Source organism: Triticum urartu, chromosome 7A (genome assembly GCF_056163025.1).
Source record: "Triticum urartu cultivar PI428250 chromosome 7A, HENAU_Tu73, whole genome shotgun sequence".
NCBI lineage: Eukaryota > Viridiplantae > Streptophyta > Magnoliopsida > Poales > Poaceae > Triticum > Triticum urartu.
In genome coordinates this window covers 6,341,348-6,358,089 of record NC_141879.1, presented here as the reverse complement: position 1 = coordinate 6,358,089, position 16,742 = coordinate 6,341,348, and the positions used below count along the sequence as shown (strand labels likewise).

The following is a 16,742-nucleotide window of genomic DNA, read 5'->3' as shown; positions in this document are numbered from 1 at the left end:
AAAAAAAGCAAACGGATAAACACTCATAAAGAAACAAAAAGAAAAGCAAAAAAAAAGCAAAGAAACCAAAAAAGAAACAAAAGAAAACCAAAGTATAACAAAGAAAGAAAATCAAAAAACCAGTAAGAGAACAAAGAAAACCAACGCAAAGTCAATAAAAAAGAAAAACTGAAGAGAACCGGTTAAAAAAAATGAAACCAAATGAAAAAAGCAAAAGAAATGAAAAAACTTAGAAACCCTGGTTTGGGAGTGTTGGTTGTATGCAATGGAGGTGAAAGAATTGCCCTGTATCTTGGCACGACTGAGTCACTAGGCATTGCCATGACCCAATAATTTTTTGGCTCGGTCTAGCGAGCGGCCGGCTGCTCGCTACTCGTTGCGAGTGGCCGGCCTAAAACAGAAAGTTTTGATCCCCTAATCTATAAATAGCAATTATTTGTTTTTAGATAGAGCTTCAGAGCGGCAGGTGAAAAAGAAATCACCTGGTCCCCTTGTCCACAAAAGGAAATTGACCATCTAGTTTGCTTTTCAATTTCGTTTTAGAAAAAAAGTCATAACTTTTAAACCTAGCATCGAAATTAAGATCCGTTTTCACGGTAGGAATCCTGGTGACGTTCTCTTCGAAAGTAGATCCCATATGACTATGTTTTGACGAATTTTTTTTGTGCAATTTTCTCTCCGTTTTGTGCAATTGCCTAGCCACGATGTGCAACTTGCTGACAGGGATGTGCAACTTTTCTCCTACACCGCATACGTGCAGTTTTCAAATATGGTACCTCCACCCCCAAACTACCTCCTTCTAGTGAGATGTGCAACTTCGTCTGTTGCCCAGGCCAACTGCATAGTAGTTGTGTGCAACTTCCCCCCGCCCGTGGATGTGCTTCACTATTTGCTGTATGGGCCGACGACCTAACAGTGGATGTGCAACTTCGGATACTGTCACGGCCAACTGTCTAACAGTGATGTGCAACTTTCTCTCGTACCCCCATGGATGTGTAGTTTCCCTGCTAGCACCTGGCCCAAACCACCCCTGCTAGTGAGATTTGGAACTTTAGCACTCTGTTTATATGCAACTTTTCAATACCCTCATGAATGCCAATTTTTCACCATTCAATTGTCTCTGCCTGTGAGATGTGCAACTTTATATGTTGCTATGGCCAACTACTTAGCAGACTATGTGCAACTCTGTTTGTCGCCCCCGCCAACTGAAAATCATGTCCACAAATAGGAAGGGCAATGGGTTGCACATTGACTAATAGGCAGTTGGCTTGAACAATAGACTAAGTTGCACATATCACTTGCAGGGGGAGGTGGGTGTAGGGTGTGCCATCAGTGAAAAATTACACATCCACGAGTATGAAGGAGGGTTGCACATCGACTATTAGATAGTTGGTCAGGACCGTAGACTAGTTGCACATCAAAGATGTCATGGTTGCCAGATTGCAATCTCATGGGAAGTTGAATCATGGAGATCCAAAAATTGATTTTGGAAAAAGTTGCACGATGTAGTACTAAAGTTGCACAATACAGTACTAAAGTTGCACCATATAGCACCAAAGTTGGCACCGAAAAAAACTCGTCGAAATATATCCATGCGGGATCTAGTTTCAAAAATCTCGTCGCAAGAATTCCAGCACTGAAAACGGATCTGAATTCCAACGCGCGGTTCAAAAGATATGACTTTTTAAAATTTGAAACTCCGAAATGAATGTGCGTGGATCTGTTCTTTTCAGAATGAGGTAATCAGTGTGAACGCATTTAATGCTAACAATCACATGCGGTAGAAGACAGAAAAATTAACACATACAAGCATGCAAGACCGGCCGCCCGTTTTGTCCAGATGGTGCGCGTTAGACCTGGCCATGGGCAGCCCGGCCCGGCCGGCCCGGCCCGGCCCGAAAAAGCCCGACCCGGCCCGCCCGACGCTGCTCCCGGGCTGGGCTTGGGCCTAGATTTTGAGCCCGAACGCCGGGCCAGGCCGGGCCCGGGCCCATCGTTTTCGCGTTTTTCTGAAGGACGGGCCGGGCCAGCCCGAAGCCCGACGGGCTTTTATGTGTTCGGGCCGGGCTCAGGCCCAAAAAACAGGCCCGACGGCCGGGCCTGGGTTTTTTGCGTCGGGCTTGGCTAGGCCCGGCCCGAAGCCCGGCCCGGCCCGAGGTATGGCCAGGTATAGTGCGCGTGCACCGGGAAGAATTTGGGTAATTTTTTCGGGTTGTTTGCCTTAGTATATCCCCTTCCAAAAATTAAAACGGGTAGTTCGGACAGATGTTGGTGGTGCTTCCCAAAGCTTTTGGATAGCTCAAATGGCTCTGTAGCATGCTTGGAGGAAACAAAACGCAAAGAAGTTGCCACATGAGAAGAACAGGGAGCCGATGAAAGAACTTTTTATTCTATCGGGAATTGAGATCGGTAGCGAGCCTTTGTCAGCTGATCAGGCTAAGAAAGCTTGCCATTTACAAGCTCAATATAAGGGAGGGTGGTAAGACCTTCAAGCTCAATGTAAGCTGTGTTCTACGGACTCTTGCGATCAATGAGGCGGCTCTGATTTTATCAACTCAATGGACACCATGTCCGCTCCTTCAAGATACATCAGTGGTATGGAGCTGTCTGGCAAGATGGAAAGACCCCTACATTGGATGAAAGATCTCAATAACCTCTATAAGCTGACCCTTTATGGTGTCCGTACCGATAGTTTCAAGCTTGATGCATGAAAAAAATATTTGACCATAAAAAGTCTGGAACTCATAAAGTTCAATATTACCAATGAAAGTTTTCTGAATTTTTGGCTATGTACACATCCAAAGTGTACTCCTTCCATTCCTAAATATAAGTCTGTTTAGATATTTCAATATGGACTACATAGGGATGTATATAGACGTATTTTAGAGTGTAGATATACTCATTTTTCTTGGTATGTAGTCCATATTGAAATCTCTAAAACAAACTTATATAGGAACCGAAGGAGTAAGTTTTCAGAGAGCTCACGAGAGTAGATACTAAAATAACTCATATCAAAAGCTTTGGTATCTCGATCATCTCTAGGGGGTGGGGGGATCGCGCACCGCACGGCTGACACGGCGAGCGGTTGCGCGGTTTAAGAAAAACAAGAAGAGACTTAATTTCTTTTTAGGATGCTCAAGTTTTATCAGCCCTTTTTTTTAGGGGTTCAAGTTTTATCAGTTTCTTTTTTCTTTTTGAGGGAACGTTCAAGTTTTATCAGCTGGTCGCTCTCAGTCCTATGCTGCTGGGCGGGCAACTACTGGCCCAATTGCTTACTTTGTTTTTTATTTGAGCTGCTGCACGGCCCATCATGATCCATCGAAGTAAGCTTCATTCAGAGACGCTGGACGGCCCACCATGATCCATCGAAGTAAGCTTCATTCTGCCCGTCCTCTTCCGAATTCTCAAAAAAAAAAAAAAAAAAAGAGCCCGTCCTCTTCCGGTCATCGCATCCCTCGCCAAGCTAAGATCCCGGCGGGCGCGGACGACGACCACGTGACCCTCGACGGCGGGAGCATGCAGCAGCCACGCGCGTGGTCGTTCCTTCGCCGGGCGAGCGCCGGCAGCTCCGGTTCTTCCTTGTCTCCCGGCCGGTGGAATCTCCACTGGGTCAGCCTGCGTGCCTGCTTGCACGCCAGGTGCTTGTTTTTATTCCTGACTGAGCTTCCGTTTCCATTGGTGTCTGGCTAGTCCTAGTTCACTGTTCCACTGTGTCTAGCTACATTGCTGCTTCTGAGTGCATTCAGAATCATGAACCATCTTGGTGTTTGGGTGGATGTTTGCTTCTGAATCATGAATTCCTGCCGTCCACCTAGCATGTTACCGGATAGTGATTTTTTTTCTTCTTTTTTGCACGGCAGCGTACATGCTTATGTGGGTGTTATAGGAACAACCCTTTGTAATTCTCTTTCCTTTAGTCCAGCAAATAAAAATGTCCCTTTATATGTAGCCCTCTCCTTGGCGACAGCCCTCTCTCGATCTCTCGCATCCACTGTCTCCAGGTTTCACAAAGAACATAGAGACAAACAGAGAAAACAGAGCAGAGAGACACCAGACCAGATATGTGTCCGGGCAACACTTGCCCTTTCTTTCATTACTTGGCAACACCTTCTTACCAGCAATGAGTGCTTCTCTAACCAGCAACGAATCCTCTCAGCCAACAAATGCGTACATACTTGCTCTCTTACTAGCAACGAGTGCTTCGTTCGTGTCATAATAAGATTTGTACCGACAGATGTATGCTGGCTGCTAACTCCATTCTTTGGTTTTATCATTGACTTGACAGGACGGAGGTTTCGGCCACGGTCGGTTCATTGATTCCATTCGTGTTGGTGGTGTTGTGATACCTAACCACAAGAGGGTGGAGTGCGCACTGCAGTCCAGCCATGGCATTGGACGGGCACGCGGCCGTCACATCCTTTCAGAGCTCAATTTGGAAAATAAGGTCACCAAGGACCTCTTCAAGTAGGAGACCATCACCCTCCGTGAGGGGATCGTAAAGGACATGATTGAAGGTGACCTAGTAAGTCATTCCCCTTGTTGCTAGCCTTGTTATATTCCCTTTGTTATATTTGTGAATCTGTGCCACTAGCCTTGTTATATTCCCTTTGGTTCTTTCAGGATGGTTTAACTTTGTGTTTTTTTTTTAATTTGTGGTTTAACATACATGAGGCATATAAATGAGGCATTTTTTTGTATGATATGTATAAGATTGTTTTTTCTAACATTTCATGTCTTACTTTCAACAGTCATATTCTTACCTTAATAAGAACAGCTCTGGTCCCAACTATGGTTTTGTATCATTGGACTGCTCCTGGGCATTGTAACAGTGTTGTGGTTTTTCAGTGCATGGTCAGATAAAAGCATATCTGCATCTCAACAGAAGGTGTAACTAAAGGGAAACACCATGATCACAGCAGAGCTGTGCTGCCACCAATAGACTTTACAAGTGAACAGTCATCAGGTGTGCAATTCAAGTCAATATAGCATCACTAGAAGATGAAGTGTGAAATGGACAGTCGGTAAGCATGCTGCAGTTTAATGTGTTGTATGTGTTTCAATTCCAGCAAATCATATTGACACACTATGCAAGCAGCAGTAGTGTAACAATCTCTGTTTTTTTGGCAGCAGATCATATCGACACTTCTTATCAATCTTTTGCTCAGAGCCGAGATGAGGTACCCTATTCCTCCCCCTTCCCCTGGTTTTTTCTTCAGTTTAACTTCCGTCTCTGTGCTAAATGGCTGGGAGTAGGATCTACTCTCCTGAACTCTCTGAAACCTTACGTTTTGGATGTATAAGCAGCAAAAATTTCGAAAACTTTCACCGGTAATATTGAACTTTATGTGTAGGGAGACAAACTTTCTATGATACAGTAAAATGATTTTGCTGTCAATGTCCAGAGTTGGACAAAAAATCGGCCCTTTCCAAAAACAAAACATGTCGTAGTTGGCTACAGTATGGTCACTAAGAAGAAATCTTTGAGCATTGATATACATTTGGGGTTTGTTCCCAAAGAAAATGTTCTTTTTCTTTGGGTACAAGCAAGCTTGAATGTTTTTTCCAGGACATCATATCGACACGCTATGCAGTGGTAGTAACTACTCTGTTTCTTGGCAGCAGATCATATTGACACTTCGCATCATTCTTTCGCTTTGTCAGCCGAGATGAGGTACCCTGTTCTCTCCCCCATGCTCCTGGTTTGTTCTTCAGATTAGCATCCATTTCTGTGATAACTGACTGTAGGATCTACTCTCCTGAGCTCTCTGAAACCTTACATTTTGGATGTATACACAGCCAAAATTCCAAAAACTGTTACTGGTTATATTGAACTTATATGCATTCGAGAATTCCTCTGATAAAATAAATGACTTTGTTGTCAATGTCCAAACACAAAAATTGGCTGTTACACAAAACGTGGTGTAGTTTGGTAAAGTATGGTCGCAAAGAAGAAATCTTCGAGCATTGTCATACATAACGGGGATAATCAAACACATACAAAACGGGAGTTCCTGGTAAAATAGGTTAGCACAAACTCTACATTGCCTGCATGCATTTGAAGGCAATCTACCTTCCTAAAACTCCAGCACTTTGGGCAAGAGACCTCCATACACCAACTGAATCATGTGGCTGCTATTTAGTTAAATATAGGGTACAGAAATCTCAATCAAACACAAACTGAAGGATATATACATACCATAACCGAACACGAGGTAAGTTCAAAAAGATCAATAATGGAAGTAACATTACGATAGAAGTAAAAATTACAAGAATCAGTGACGGATTCAACAGTACCACATACATATGCATCACAAGAATCAATAGTGGATGCAGTCTGTTTATTTAGCTCTCGAGAAGGTGACGCAGACTTGATGAAACAACCCCCACTTAATGATACAACACATACCAGATGATTTGTTGGTCAACCTAAAGATACATATTCCAATCTCTTCACTCGGTGATTATCTTTGGCCACTTGCTGGCGTACTTTTGATCCAAGTACTTGGGAGTGTCCTTCAAATCATCTACCAAGAACTTGGTTATTTCATCTGCTTGATTACCAACACTGAGATGCACCTCTTGGAGGCTTTCGAGAGTCTCGATGCCGTAAATCCCTTCAAAGGCTTCGAACCGCATATCAATCCTCTCCAGTGCTGGCATTACCTCTTTTCCTGTAACTGCAAAGCTCAGCCTTGGAACCATAGTTGCAAAGAAGCGAAGAAGCTTTAGACTCTTGAATCCCCCAGGTGGAATAATGATCTCCCTGTCAGTAAGCTGTTTATTTTCCTCAAGAATGTCCACTATGTCCCTATCATCCTTGGCTGCACTGAGTGTAAAGGTGAGCGTAAACAATTTGGGTAGGTCCTGGATGAGCTTGAAAGTATCAGTCCGAAGAACTGTCACAGAAAGGGTCAGCTTATAGAGGTTATTGAGTTCTTTGATCCACTGTGGGGGCCTTTCCATCTTGCCAGACAACTCTAGGCCGATGATGTATCTTGGAGGAGTGGTCATGGTGTCTAGTGAGTTGATAAAATTAGAGCTCTCATCATTGATTGCCAATGTCTGCAGACCGCAGCTACAGAGGTACTCAATGGAGGAGCGTAATTGTTTGAAGGTCTGACCACCCTCCCTTATATTGAGCTTGTAAATGGCAAGTTTCCTTAGCCCTGTCAGCTGATGAAGGCTTGCTACAGCTGATGAGTCCTCACCGATCTCAATCCCTGACAAGATCCGAAGTGCTTTCATCGGCTCCTTATTCTTCTCATGTGGCAACTTCAAAGCCTTCTTTGTGTTTTTGTTCCCTCCAAGCATGCTACGGAGCTGTTTGAGCTGTCCAAAAGCTTTTGGCAGCACCCCGACATTTGTCTCCCTTATGTCAAGAGTTTCTAGATACTGGAGCTTCTCGATCTTTGATGGAATCTCAGAAACCTCTGTTCGTCGGAGGCTCAAATACTTCAGCACAAGCATTTTGCATATGTCATTCATATGCTTATCTGTCAAACCCTTCCAGCCCTCAAGATCAAGCACTTGTATTATTCCATTATTGAATGAATGGAATGGGAGTCGTCGGTTTTGGCTTCCAAATGCTGTCAGTGACCGCACTTGAGACAAGTTCATGCCTTTTGTTGAATTCCCATGCTTGGAACCACTGCTTTGCATGGAGAGTCGACGGACTTTGTTGCTAGGAGTTGGCATCAGCCAATGTCCACCAACAATAGTAATAAAATTCTCTTCGCTTGACTTGGACACGATATATTCCAGGATCATGTCATGAACTTTAAAGGATTTTACCTTCCCGTTGCTGCTGTGATCCACAGGGCGTATTATCTTCCTGCTTACAAGCTGGTTGAAGTATGTTTCTGCCACTTCCTCCGCACTCAGCCCTTGCTTCTCAGCAACAAAACATTCTGATATCCACCGCCGGGTCAGACGCTTCTTACTAATTTTCGAGCCCTTGGGGAATATGCTCAAGTACAATGAGCAGGTCTTGAGATCTGCTGGCAAATCATTGTAGCAATAATCAAGTATCCTTGTCACCCCCTCCAATGTAAGGGGAGCTACTTGCTCTGGAAATAATGACTTGCAAACTTTACGCCAATGGTCATTGTCTTTTGTTGGGTTGCAGGCCACAAGGCCAGCCATGGTGACTATGGCCAAAGGCAGCCCCCCACAATATTTCCATATCTCCTCATGGACCTCTTCTTTCTCTCTTTCTTTGCTTCTCTGTGGATCAGGAACACGGTCATCAAACGGACCTTTGGCATTGGCATCACTTGGGACATTAGCTGAATGCAGATGATCAGTTCCATCTCCTTCAGAGGACTCAGCACCAACAGTATCCATTCTTTCGCTTTCTTGGCTGCTTGGGGATTCAGGAATACCCTGATGAAATAGACTTTTGGAGGCGGCATCACTTAGGGCATTAACTGTATGCAGATAATCAGTTCCATGTCTTTCTGAGCAAGCTGCACCAACAGCTTGAAATCTTGTAGTTACTATTACTCTACTATCCTTATTATTATCATGTGGCAACCAATTTCTAATGGTCTCCCATGTTTGTACAGACCATATATCATCAATCAAGAGGAGATACCTGCCAAGAAACAGGAAACAAAATACAAGTGAGAAGAAGCATCCTTAGCTTATTTAAGTTCATACCACTGAGAAAAAAAAATCCTCCAAACAGTCCAAGAGAGCCTTATACATGTTCAGATTCAACACAAATTTAACTAGTTTGACCCAACCTTTGTCCAAATTGCCATATTTTTATGAATTGGATGGATATAGTTTTCTGATTTTGATTCCAGTTTTTGGTCCAATTTTAGTATGTTACCTGCTGACTTTTTTTACAGAAATTTTTATTTATACTTGACTAGGTTCAGCTATAAAATTTGCTATTTGTAACAAGTTGACGTTCAGTTATAAAATATCCACAATTATTCCTTGTGCAACCTTTTTTTTTATGAAACTTCGTTGTGCAACTTTAACTAGGTGTTTAATTATCAAGGCTCAACTAGTTAGATATGGTTTTTATTTTCTGAAAAAATTTCCCTTTTCTCTTTCACCATTGTACATGCTTCAGAATGAAATTGCTGTGGTAAACAACACAATTTTATCGCAGCATTACTACAATTTAGACACTTGATGCATATACACAGTCGTTACTAACTTACTACGAGTAATTTAGAAAAAAACAAGGAAATGATTTTGAGGTACCTCCTTCCAAGCAGGCGCGTTTTGAGTTCTTCAATAAGTTGGTCGCGATTCATTGTTTCTATCTTACTCTGCATGCTGCCATCATTGCTTTGCGGCCTGTGACCAGAGAGCAGTGGCACAACTCGCTTAACTGAACTTTTAATGTTTGTCGCTAGACTTTTCTTCTCCACCTTCCCTGTGTTGCTGCCCTCCTGCACCTCCTCCTTTGTCTTGATTTGACTGTCTGCTGGCTTGATTTGCCCAAGAACATCCCTTAGGACTTCATCTTCATCGAAGTTCTGAGACACTGTGACTGATGCCCGACAATCAAATTCATTCCTGAAATCTCTGTACAATGCCATGGCAATGGTGGTCTTTCCTACACCACCGAATCCAATCAAGGACACAACAGCTCGATGAGAGCCTTTATCATGTTTGGTTAGCCAACTCCGGAGCTTCTCCATGTCCACCTTCACTCCCACGGGGTTCTCTGTGCGGATGAGCTGACGGCTTGCCACCAAATGCTCAGCAATGCCATACATAACAGCATGGGTTGCTCCGGCTCCAGAGCTTGTTCTTGGGCTTGGGTTGTTCACTCCATATCTGCTGCGTCGTTCAGCAATGTACTGTGCCCGGACCTTGAGCTCAGCAATCTTGGAGGCAATGTCGCGGCGAGGCCAGAACGTCCACATCTCGTAGACTATCGTCACGATGAAGGAGCATCTTGCATCGCTGAGAGAGTCCTGAGGGAGGCGATGAGCAAAGTCATCGACACAGTCTTCCATGTCGTATGCCATGTCACGAATCTGCTTCATCCAGTTCTTGAGCCGGCGATCGTGGTCATCCAGGGCAGAGCCGAGGTCGCCAAGGAAGGCCTGCATGCTGGCGAGCTCGTCGCTGATGTACTGGATGTCGCCGCGGACGCCACGGATCAGAGTGTACTCTTGGGCAAGGAGACCACCCAACTTGCCTAGGAGAGATCTCATGGTGGCTTCTGAAGCACCCACTACAAACTCCATCTTCTTTATCTGTGATCTTCACTACTACAATCTGCCCCCCATTGTTGTAACTTGCAAGTGCAAAGACAGTGCTCAGCAGTTGTTGATCTATGAAAAGAACGGAAAAAAGGAAGATAAGGGTCAGCATGAATTATGGCTAGAAAAATAATTAATCGTAAAAAGCTCCACAATCAGATCATGGAACATTTCTAGCGAATACCAATTTGCCCCCGATCAGAGAAATTATACGAACAAAAGTTTTACCAATGACTGTATTTTTTGCATATAGAATTTGCTGACCACAATATATATCAACACCACTAATCAAAAATGAAGATTGCATATAATGCTGAGGAAATTGTGGACGTTATGCACTTCATGGGATTTTCGAATTTGTACTTTTTATATGTCATAGTGCTAATTAATTGAGTGAAAAACATGCTCGCAATGATGGTAGGTTGCCAAGATCAACTGCCATGGCAAGTGGAACAAAAAGCTACCAGACAACAGAAATTGGAGTTGGGGGCAGAAGCGGCACCTGCAAACTGGACAATAAGCTGCTGGTCGCTGAAGAGTCTTGAGCAGTCACTGGGCAGGGCAGCCACCGTCGAAGGCAGTGGCTGCACAGGAAGGTGGAAGCAGGTGCGGTGTACTCCTGTCAAACTCTATTTTCATGGTTGCTTCCTATGCACCCACCACAATCTCCATCTTCACCTTCGCTGTTGTTGCAAGTGCAGCAAAGGATGAGTGGGCCATAGAAAGTTAAAATCAAGTATAGACAGAGCTAGTCTATAGAAGAAACGGAAAAACAGCATAAAGGCGGGTCATCAATCATGGTGAGAAAAATAATTTAGGTAAAGGCTAGGCACATATAGTCAGAACATGAAACACTAAATTGTCCCCAACCCGATAACCTACCTATGGAAATATGGCAATTTGTACTCAGGTGGAAATTTACTCACCGATAGAAGGTAGATGCTAGTAGATAATACTCTGTTTATTAGGCATCTAGTATACCCTGTAGTACGGCTAGAAGATCTGGCTAATTAACCACAAGATTGAAACGAAAATCAACAAAATGTAGGTATCGCAACTTTTGTCCATGCTTGCACAGTTATGAAATTAATTTTCAGGCAATTGTAGACATTACATACTTCCTAGTTTTCTTGTCAACATGGCAAGAAAACAAGAGGCTATGCTCCTGATTGGTTCGATCTCTCTTCCTCTCTTCCCTCAAAAAGAAGAGAGAAACAAGGGGGAGCACCTGCGATGCTGGCCGCCGAATAGGCTTTAGCAGTCAGTGGCCGCCGTCGAAGGTGTCAGCGGCGGAGGCCTGCGTGGTGGCTCCTGGCCGGGCAGAGGATTTAGCAGGCAGAAGGAGGGACACTGCGAGCGGCGCTAGCGTCTGTGTTGGATTGGTTTCTTGGGTAGAGGGCGGGGAACCAAGGATGGTGGTGGACACAAGTAAAGTTGGCAAGCTGATGGGCTTTTGCTTTTGCTGCTTTGCTTGCTGCATGCATGAACTTTGCTTCTTTGAGAAGCGAAGCATCATTCCTGAAGTATGTCACTCAGTCACTCACTCCAAAGACACAGATAAAAAAGAAGCGGCGGTGCGTTATTGATTCATTCGAGGAAAGGTGTGGAAGGGGGACTCGACCAAAGGAACAAGATGCAACAGTTTTCATTAGCGTCATTTCGTCATTTATCAGCACAACATTTTCTCTGGATTATGGAAGACACTAAAGAATCACACACATTATAAATTCATCATTACATCAGTACGCTCAAATCAAAATGGCAAAGCTCGAAATGATAGTGTTCCACAATAACAAAGAAAAACAAAAGGGAAGGGTGATTCTTTTGGAAAAGCACCGAGTAGCTTTGCTGGTTCTCCAAGGAATGCATGCTGTTCTTGGGGCAAGTAAATTAAGGCGAGCATCCTGTTCTGTTCCTTGCTTCGCTAGTACAAATGGAGCACTGCTTTTCCGAAACAAAAGCAGTAAAAACATCTCCAATACGTTTGAGATGCTTGTCTTGTTTGAGTAGCCATTCATTCATTAGAAAAATCAAAAGAAGCACATCGATCTCTTCCTCCTGCTTTGCCAAATCATCAAGACAAAGAACCATTTTTCTATTTGTTGGAATCTGGGTTTGCTGCAAGGCAGGAGAAGGCATAACTTAATCTCACCTCTGCTATGATAACCAGCTGAAGTAACCATTTGGAGGTTGATCTCCACATTCCACCCAGATAGACACAATTCACAAGGTCAGCCGCCGGCTCCTGCTCCGGCTCTCCAGTGCATACAGCCTGCACGGCCTAGCTGAGCAATGGAGAGAGCTCCCGTGACCGCAGCCACGGGGGCCTTGGGGCCCGTCGTAGCCAAGCTGGGTGCTCTGCTTGGCCGCGAGTACAAGCTTCGACGCCCGACGCGCAAGGACGTCAAGTTCATCAAATCCAAGCTCAAGTCTGTGCACTCCATCCTTTGGGCGATATGGGACAAGGAGATTCTTGATTCGGAATCCAAGGTCTTGAAGAAGGAAGCGCTGGATGTCGCCGACGATGTGCACGACGCCATCGACGACTTCATCCTCACCATGGAGCCCAGCCGCAGAAACAAGCACTTGATGGTGCAGAGCAAGATCGAAGCCAGCTGCCCTTTCCAAGATCTGAAGAAGAGGGTAGATGACGTGTCGGGCCGGTGCCGCAGCAAGTGGAAGTGGGAGAAGAACAAGTCTGTTGAACCCTTCTCCAGCTTATTTTCCAGAAGAAACTCCAAATCCAGCCCTCCCAGCAAACCGCTTCCTCCTCGAGCTCCATTCGTCCACAAGGATGCGGCGGAGCTGGTTGGTATGGACATCTGGAGAGATGAGCTCATCACATTCCTGGTAGGAGGAGGAGGAGGAGGAGAAGAAGAAGAAGAAGAGACCACAACGGTGCCGCCGCAGCTAAAAATGGCATCCATTGTTGGAATGGCTGGTATGGGGAAAACAACCCTTGCCCACCTTGTGTACGAGGATGAGGAGATTAAAAGTAAGTTCCAGTCACGGGCTTTTGTGTCCGTCGCTCCAAATCCCAACATGAAGGAGGTCCTCACAAGTATTCTCCAACAAGTAGGAGCTGAACCACTTGCTGGCACCCAAGCAAGGACACAGGAAGATCTCATCCACACCATATCCAATTTCCTAGAGAACAAAAGGTGCGCAAGTTTATAAAAAAACAACCTCGATTTAAGTAATGTCTTCTGAGATGTGTAGTGCTAGCTAAATTTAGATTGTCTACTAACTAAACTTGGTCAAGCTGTCTATACTAACTATCTTAATTGTACGTGCAATCAACTTGCCTAGGTACCTGGTAATAATTGATGACATATGGCATCGTGAAGAATGGGACATCATCAGGAGGTCTTTTCCACAAAATAATCTTGGCAGTAGAATCGTCATCACAACTCGTATTGCTTCTCTACCAGGAGATGATTTTGATAATAGCAAGCTCTACATCGAAATGAATCCTATATGGAGTTCTCTTAAGAAAAGGTGGCTCTATGGATTTTATAGGAAAGATGTCACTACTCAGATGAAGCCTGACATGGTTGGACAAGGTTTTGACGGTGACCATCCTATTGTGCGCATGTGTGGTGGTGTGCCGTCAGCACTACTTTGCATGTTTTCAGCAATGGCAATGGTCCGAGAGCAACAAGAACAACTAGGAGTACATGTAAAGGCATGTAATGTGCAAGATATGATTGAGAAGCAAGTTAAGAGAAATGGATTTCAGAACACACAAGGGTTTGAACCGTTGGTAGAGAGTTTGCAGCTTGGCTACGCCGATCTTCCTCACCATATGTTGAAGACTTGCTTGCTATACTGTAGTATATACCCTGAGAATTACCAATTTTACAGGGATCAACTGGTGATGCGATGGGTTGCTGAAGGATTTACTTATAAAGAGGATATAGCAAAAGGTTATCTTGAAGAGCTTTGCAACAGAGGGTTGATGCTGCGTCTAGAGGGTTTATCGGACATGCCCTACTACCAAATGAACCCGATGATGCGAAATTTCCTTAGATGGAAATCGCGTGAAGATAATTTCATTACTTGCAGTTCCGACATCAGATTGGCATATGCATGTCGAGTCCATCGGCTATGCATCGACGATTATCAAGTTGATGATGGTGAGGTGCAGGTGGTGGATACCTTGTTGGAACTGGATTGGTCCCAGATTCGATCACTTGTTGTTTTTGAAGGTGCTGAGAGATGTGTCCCTTTTGAGAAGTTGGAACGTGTGCGAGTGTTGGATCTTCAATATCATCATCATTATCTTAAATTCGTACAGTCTCTTTGGATATCTGTTCTGGATTTCGAGGCCCTTGGAAATCAGCATGTGAAGGATATATGTGGACTGCTCCGTGTGAGGCACCTATTCGGCCTAGAAGGGACAGGAATCAGTGAGATACCGCCGGAAATAGCAAGGCTACAGCATCTGGAGACTTTGCAGGTAAGATTCACATCGATCACAGAGTTGCCCAGTGAGATTAGGGACCTACAACAATTGAAGACTCTGGCCGTGAGTCCGAACCGAAAGCTGACAGAGCTGCCCAGGGAGATAGGGGGTCTGCAACAATTAGAGACTCTGGACCTGAGCTGGACGAGGCTGACGGAGCTGCCACGTGAGATCGGGAACCTCCAGAATTTGGAGAATCTGAACCTGCAGTGCACCAAGCTCAAAGAGCTGCCTCCGGAGATTGGGAAGTTGCAGCATTTGAAAGCACTGGTGGTGTGTGCAGCAGGCATCACAAGGCTAGGCAATGAAATTGGGGACCTGCAGCCTTTAGAGACCTTGGACCTGAGTTTCAACGGAGGGCTCACACAGCTGCCTCGTGAGATGTGGAAACTGCAGAATTTGAAGCGGCTGCTCTTGAGTGGTACAGGGGTGACGAAGATACCAAGGGAAATCGAAGGGCTCAAGAAGCTGGAGATTTTGAAATTAGACGATACCATCAGTGCACTGCCTTGGGAAGCTAGTCAGCTCTTGAAATTGGAGGGAGTGCCCGAGTGCGTCCGCCAAGCCTGGAAGAAGAGTGATCTTGTGTCCGAGTTAGCCGGGGAGATCCTGTCCGTTCAACTTATTGATTGGTTGAATGAAAGTGGCGGGCTAATCGTTGGCAGAAAACATATGGGAATTCCAGGGTGGATCAAGGATCACTTCAAGGACCTTGGGTCCTTGGACATCAGGATGTGCAAACTGGAGGAGCAGGATCTCAAGATTCTGCGGGAGATGCCCAACCTGAAATTTCTCACGCTAAGGTTGGAAGTTGTCCCGAGAGATCCCATAGCCATCAGCCGTGAAGGGTTCCCATGCCTGAGGGAACTCGTTGTTGACAGCCGCATGCCACGGGTTGTCACCTTCCAGGAAGGAGCGATGCCGGAGCTGCAAAAGCTCGTCTTCGAGTTCCAGTTCTACGGTGGGCCACCTGCACCTGCAAATAAAGACCCTCAGCTGGGTATCAAGCACCTCCGAGACCTCTGGTGGGTCGAATTTAGATGCAGCAAGGAATGGTACGGAGGAGCAGCAGAGAGCAGGAGCCCGTGCATGAGCGCCATGATTGACGTCGTGAGGAAAGAAGCCCAGGAGCATCCCAGAGAGATCTGCTTTCTCTGGCCGCGAGGATGAGGACTTTCCAGCGAACGAGGAGAGCGCACAGTCTTCCAGCAGTGGAACAAGCGAGATCAATGACACTCCAAATGGTGGGAGGGGCGAGATCCAGGAGGAGGAGGAAGAGACTTTTCCAGCGAACGAGAGCGGAAAGGTTTCCGGCAGTGGGACGGCCAGCGAGATCGAGGAGGAGGAGATCCACGAAGAGGAAGAAAGGTGATTGGGTTTCTTGACGAGTATTGCCGAGGTAATACATACTCTTGGCTCTTTCCTTGTTTTATTTATTACCGCCACTATATATAGCTAACTAATGCACTTACTTGTACAGTCGTCCTAATTTGCAGGTTGGTTGGTTATTTCATCGTCGTAATTAATGACTGCCTCAAATCTATCTGCAACCATCTTCAACTATATATCTATGGCTCTTCTTCAGGCTTTCTCCATCTTATGCTAGCTAGCTGTTGCTTAATTTCCATTGTCATATACAACCAAGGCTTCCAAGTTGAGTTGGCCCTTCAAAGGCACCTGTATCTATATGGCACTTCAAAGGTGCGTCTGCCTTGCACCGTGCAAGTGGTGGAACACTTTGAATTAGGGCTCGGTATTGTCATGTAATTTATTTAATAGTAAGTAATCGCTTTGAAGGGAGCCCAACAATTTGATCCTCGTATCTACTAGAGTAGGTTTTATCATGCACTTAATTGTTATCAAAACTCTCTTCTTATTATGTAATAATAATAAATGTGACGAGTTTTCTTGTTTGTTTGTGATCGAGCTAACGCTCAAGCAGAAATTATATTATATAGTGTTTCACAGGTCCACAGTAATATAAGATCGTTTAGATCACTAAGTAGCTGTGGGGGGGGGGGGGGGGGGGGTATGTACTGATTGATAAG

General features: G+C 44.9%; 2 protein-coding genes and 1 pseudogene across 3 annotated transcripts; 2 read left to right on the top strand and 1 right to left on the bottom strand.

Moving 5' to 3' along the window:
• Positions 1–16,742, top strand: part of LOC147956773 (uncharacterized) — a 215,713-nt pseudogene that overhangs the window by 166,828 nt on the left and 32,143 nt on the right.
• Positions 3,388–16,607, top strand: LOC125524017 (disease resistance protein Piks-1). The gene is given in 10 exon segments (XM_048689096.2): positions 3,388–3,638; positions 4,286–4,522; positions 4,846–5,021; positions 5,131–5,177; positions 5,623–5,671; positions 10,651–10,835; positions 12,400–13,390; positions 13,539–15,845; positions 15,847–16,093; positions 16,175–16,607. Coding segments are annotated over 3 exon segments (3,396 nt in total). The 5' UTR covers positions 3,388–3,638; positions 4,286–4,522; positions 4,846–5,021; positions 5,131–5,177; positions 5,623–5,671; positions 10,651–10,835; positions 12,400–12,521; the 3' UTR covers positions 16,067–16,093; positions 16,175–16,607.
• LOC125524019 (disease resistance protein Pik-2) lies at positions 6,179–12,071 on the bottom strand. Of its 2 annotated transcripts, none has more exons than XM_087533012.1 (4): positions 11,458–12,071; positions 10,732–10,912; positions 9,217–10,301; positions 6,179–8,593 (listed from the first exon to the last, which is right to left on the bottom strand). In XM_087533012.1, the coding sequence occupies exons 3-4, from the start codon at positions 10,212–10,214 to the stop codon at positions 6,451–6,453; spliced, it is 3,141 nt and encodes a 1,046-aa protein (XP_087389138.1). In that variant the 5' UTR covers positions 10,215–10,301; positions 10,732–10,912; positions 11,458–12,071; the 3' UTR covers positions 6,179–6,450. The 2 variants fall into 2 exon arrangements, with proteins under 2 accessions (XP_087389138.1, XP_087389139.1); XM_087533013.1 differs by lacking the exon at positions 11,458–12,071 and adding an exon at positions 11,348–11,442.

Bases quoted from the DNA above. Each gene is read 5' to 3' on its own strand.
- LOC125524019 (XM_087533012.1), bottom strand. From the start codon at position 10,214: ATGGAGTTTGTAGTGGGTGCTTCAGAAGCCACCATGAGATCTCTCCTA. The intron at 8,594-9,216 runs GTACCTCAAAAT...GTTTCTTGGCAG, and splicing joins ACGCGCCTGCTTGGAAGGAG to GTATCTCCTCTTGATTGATG.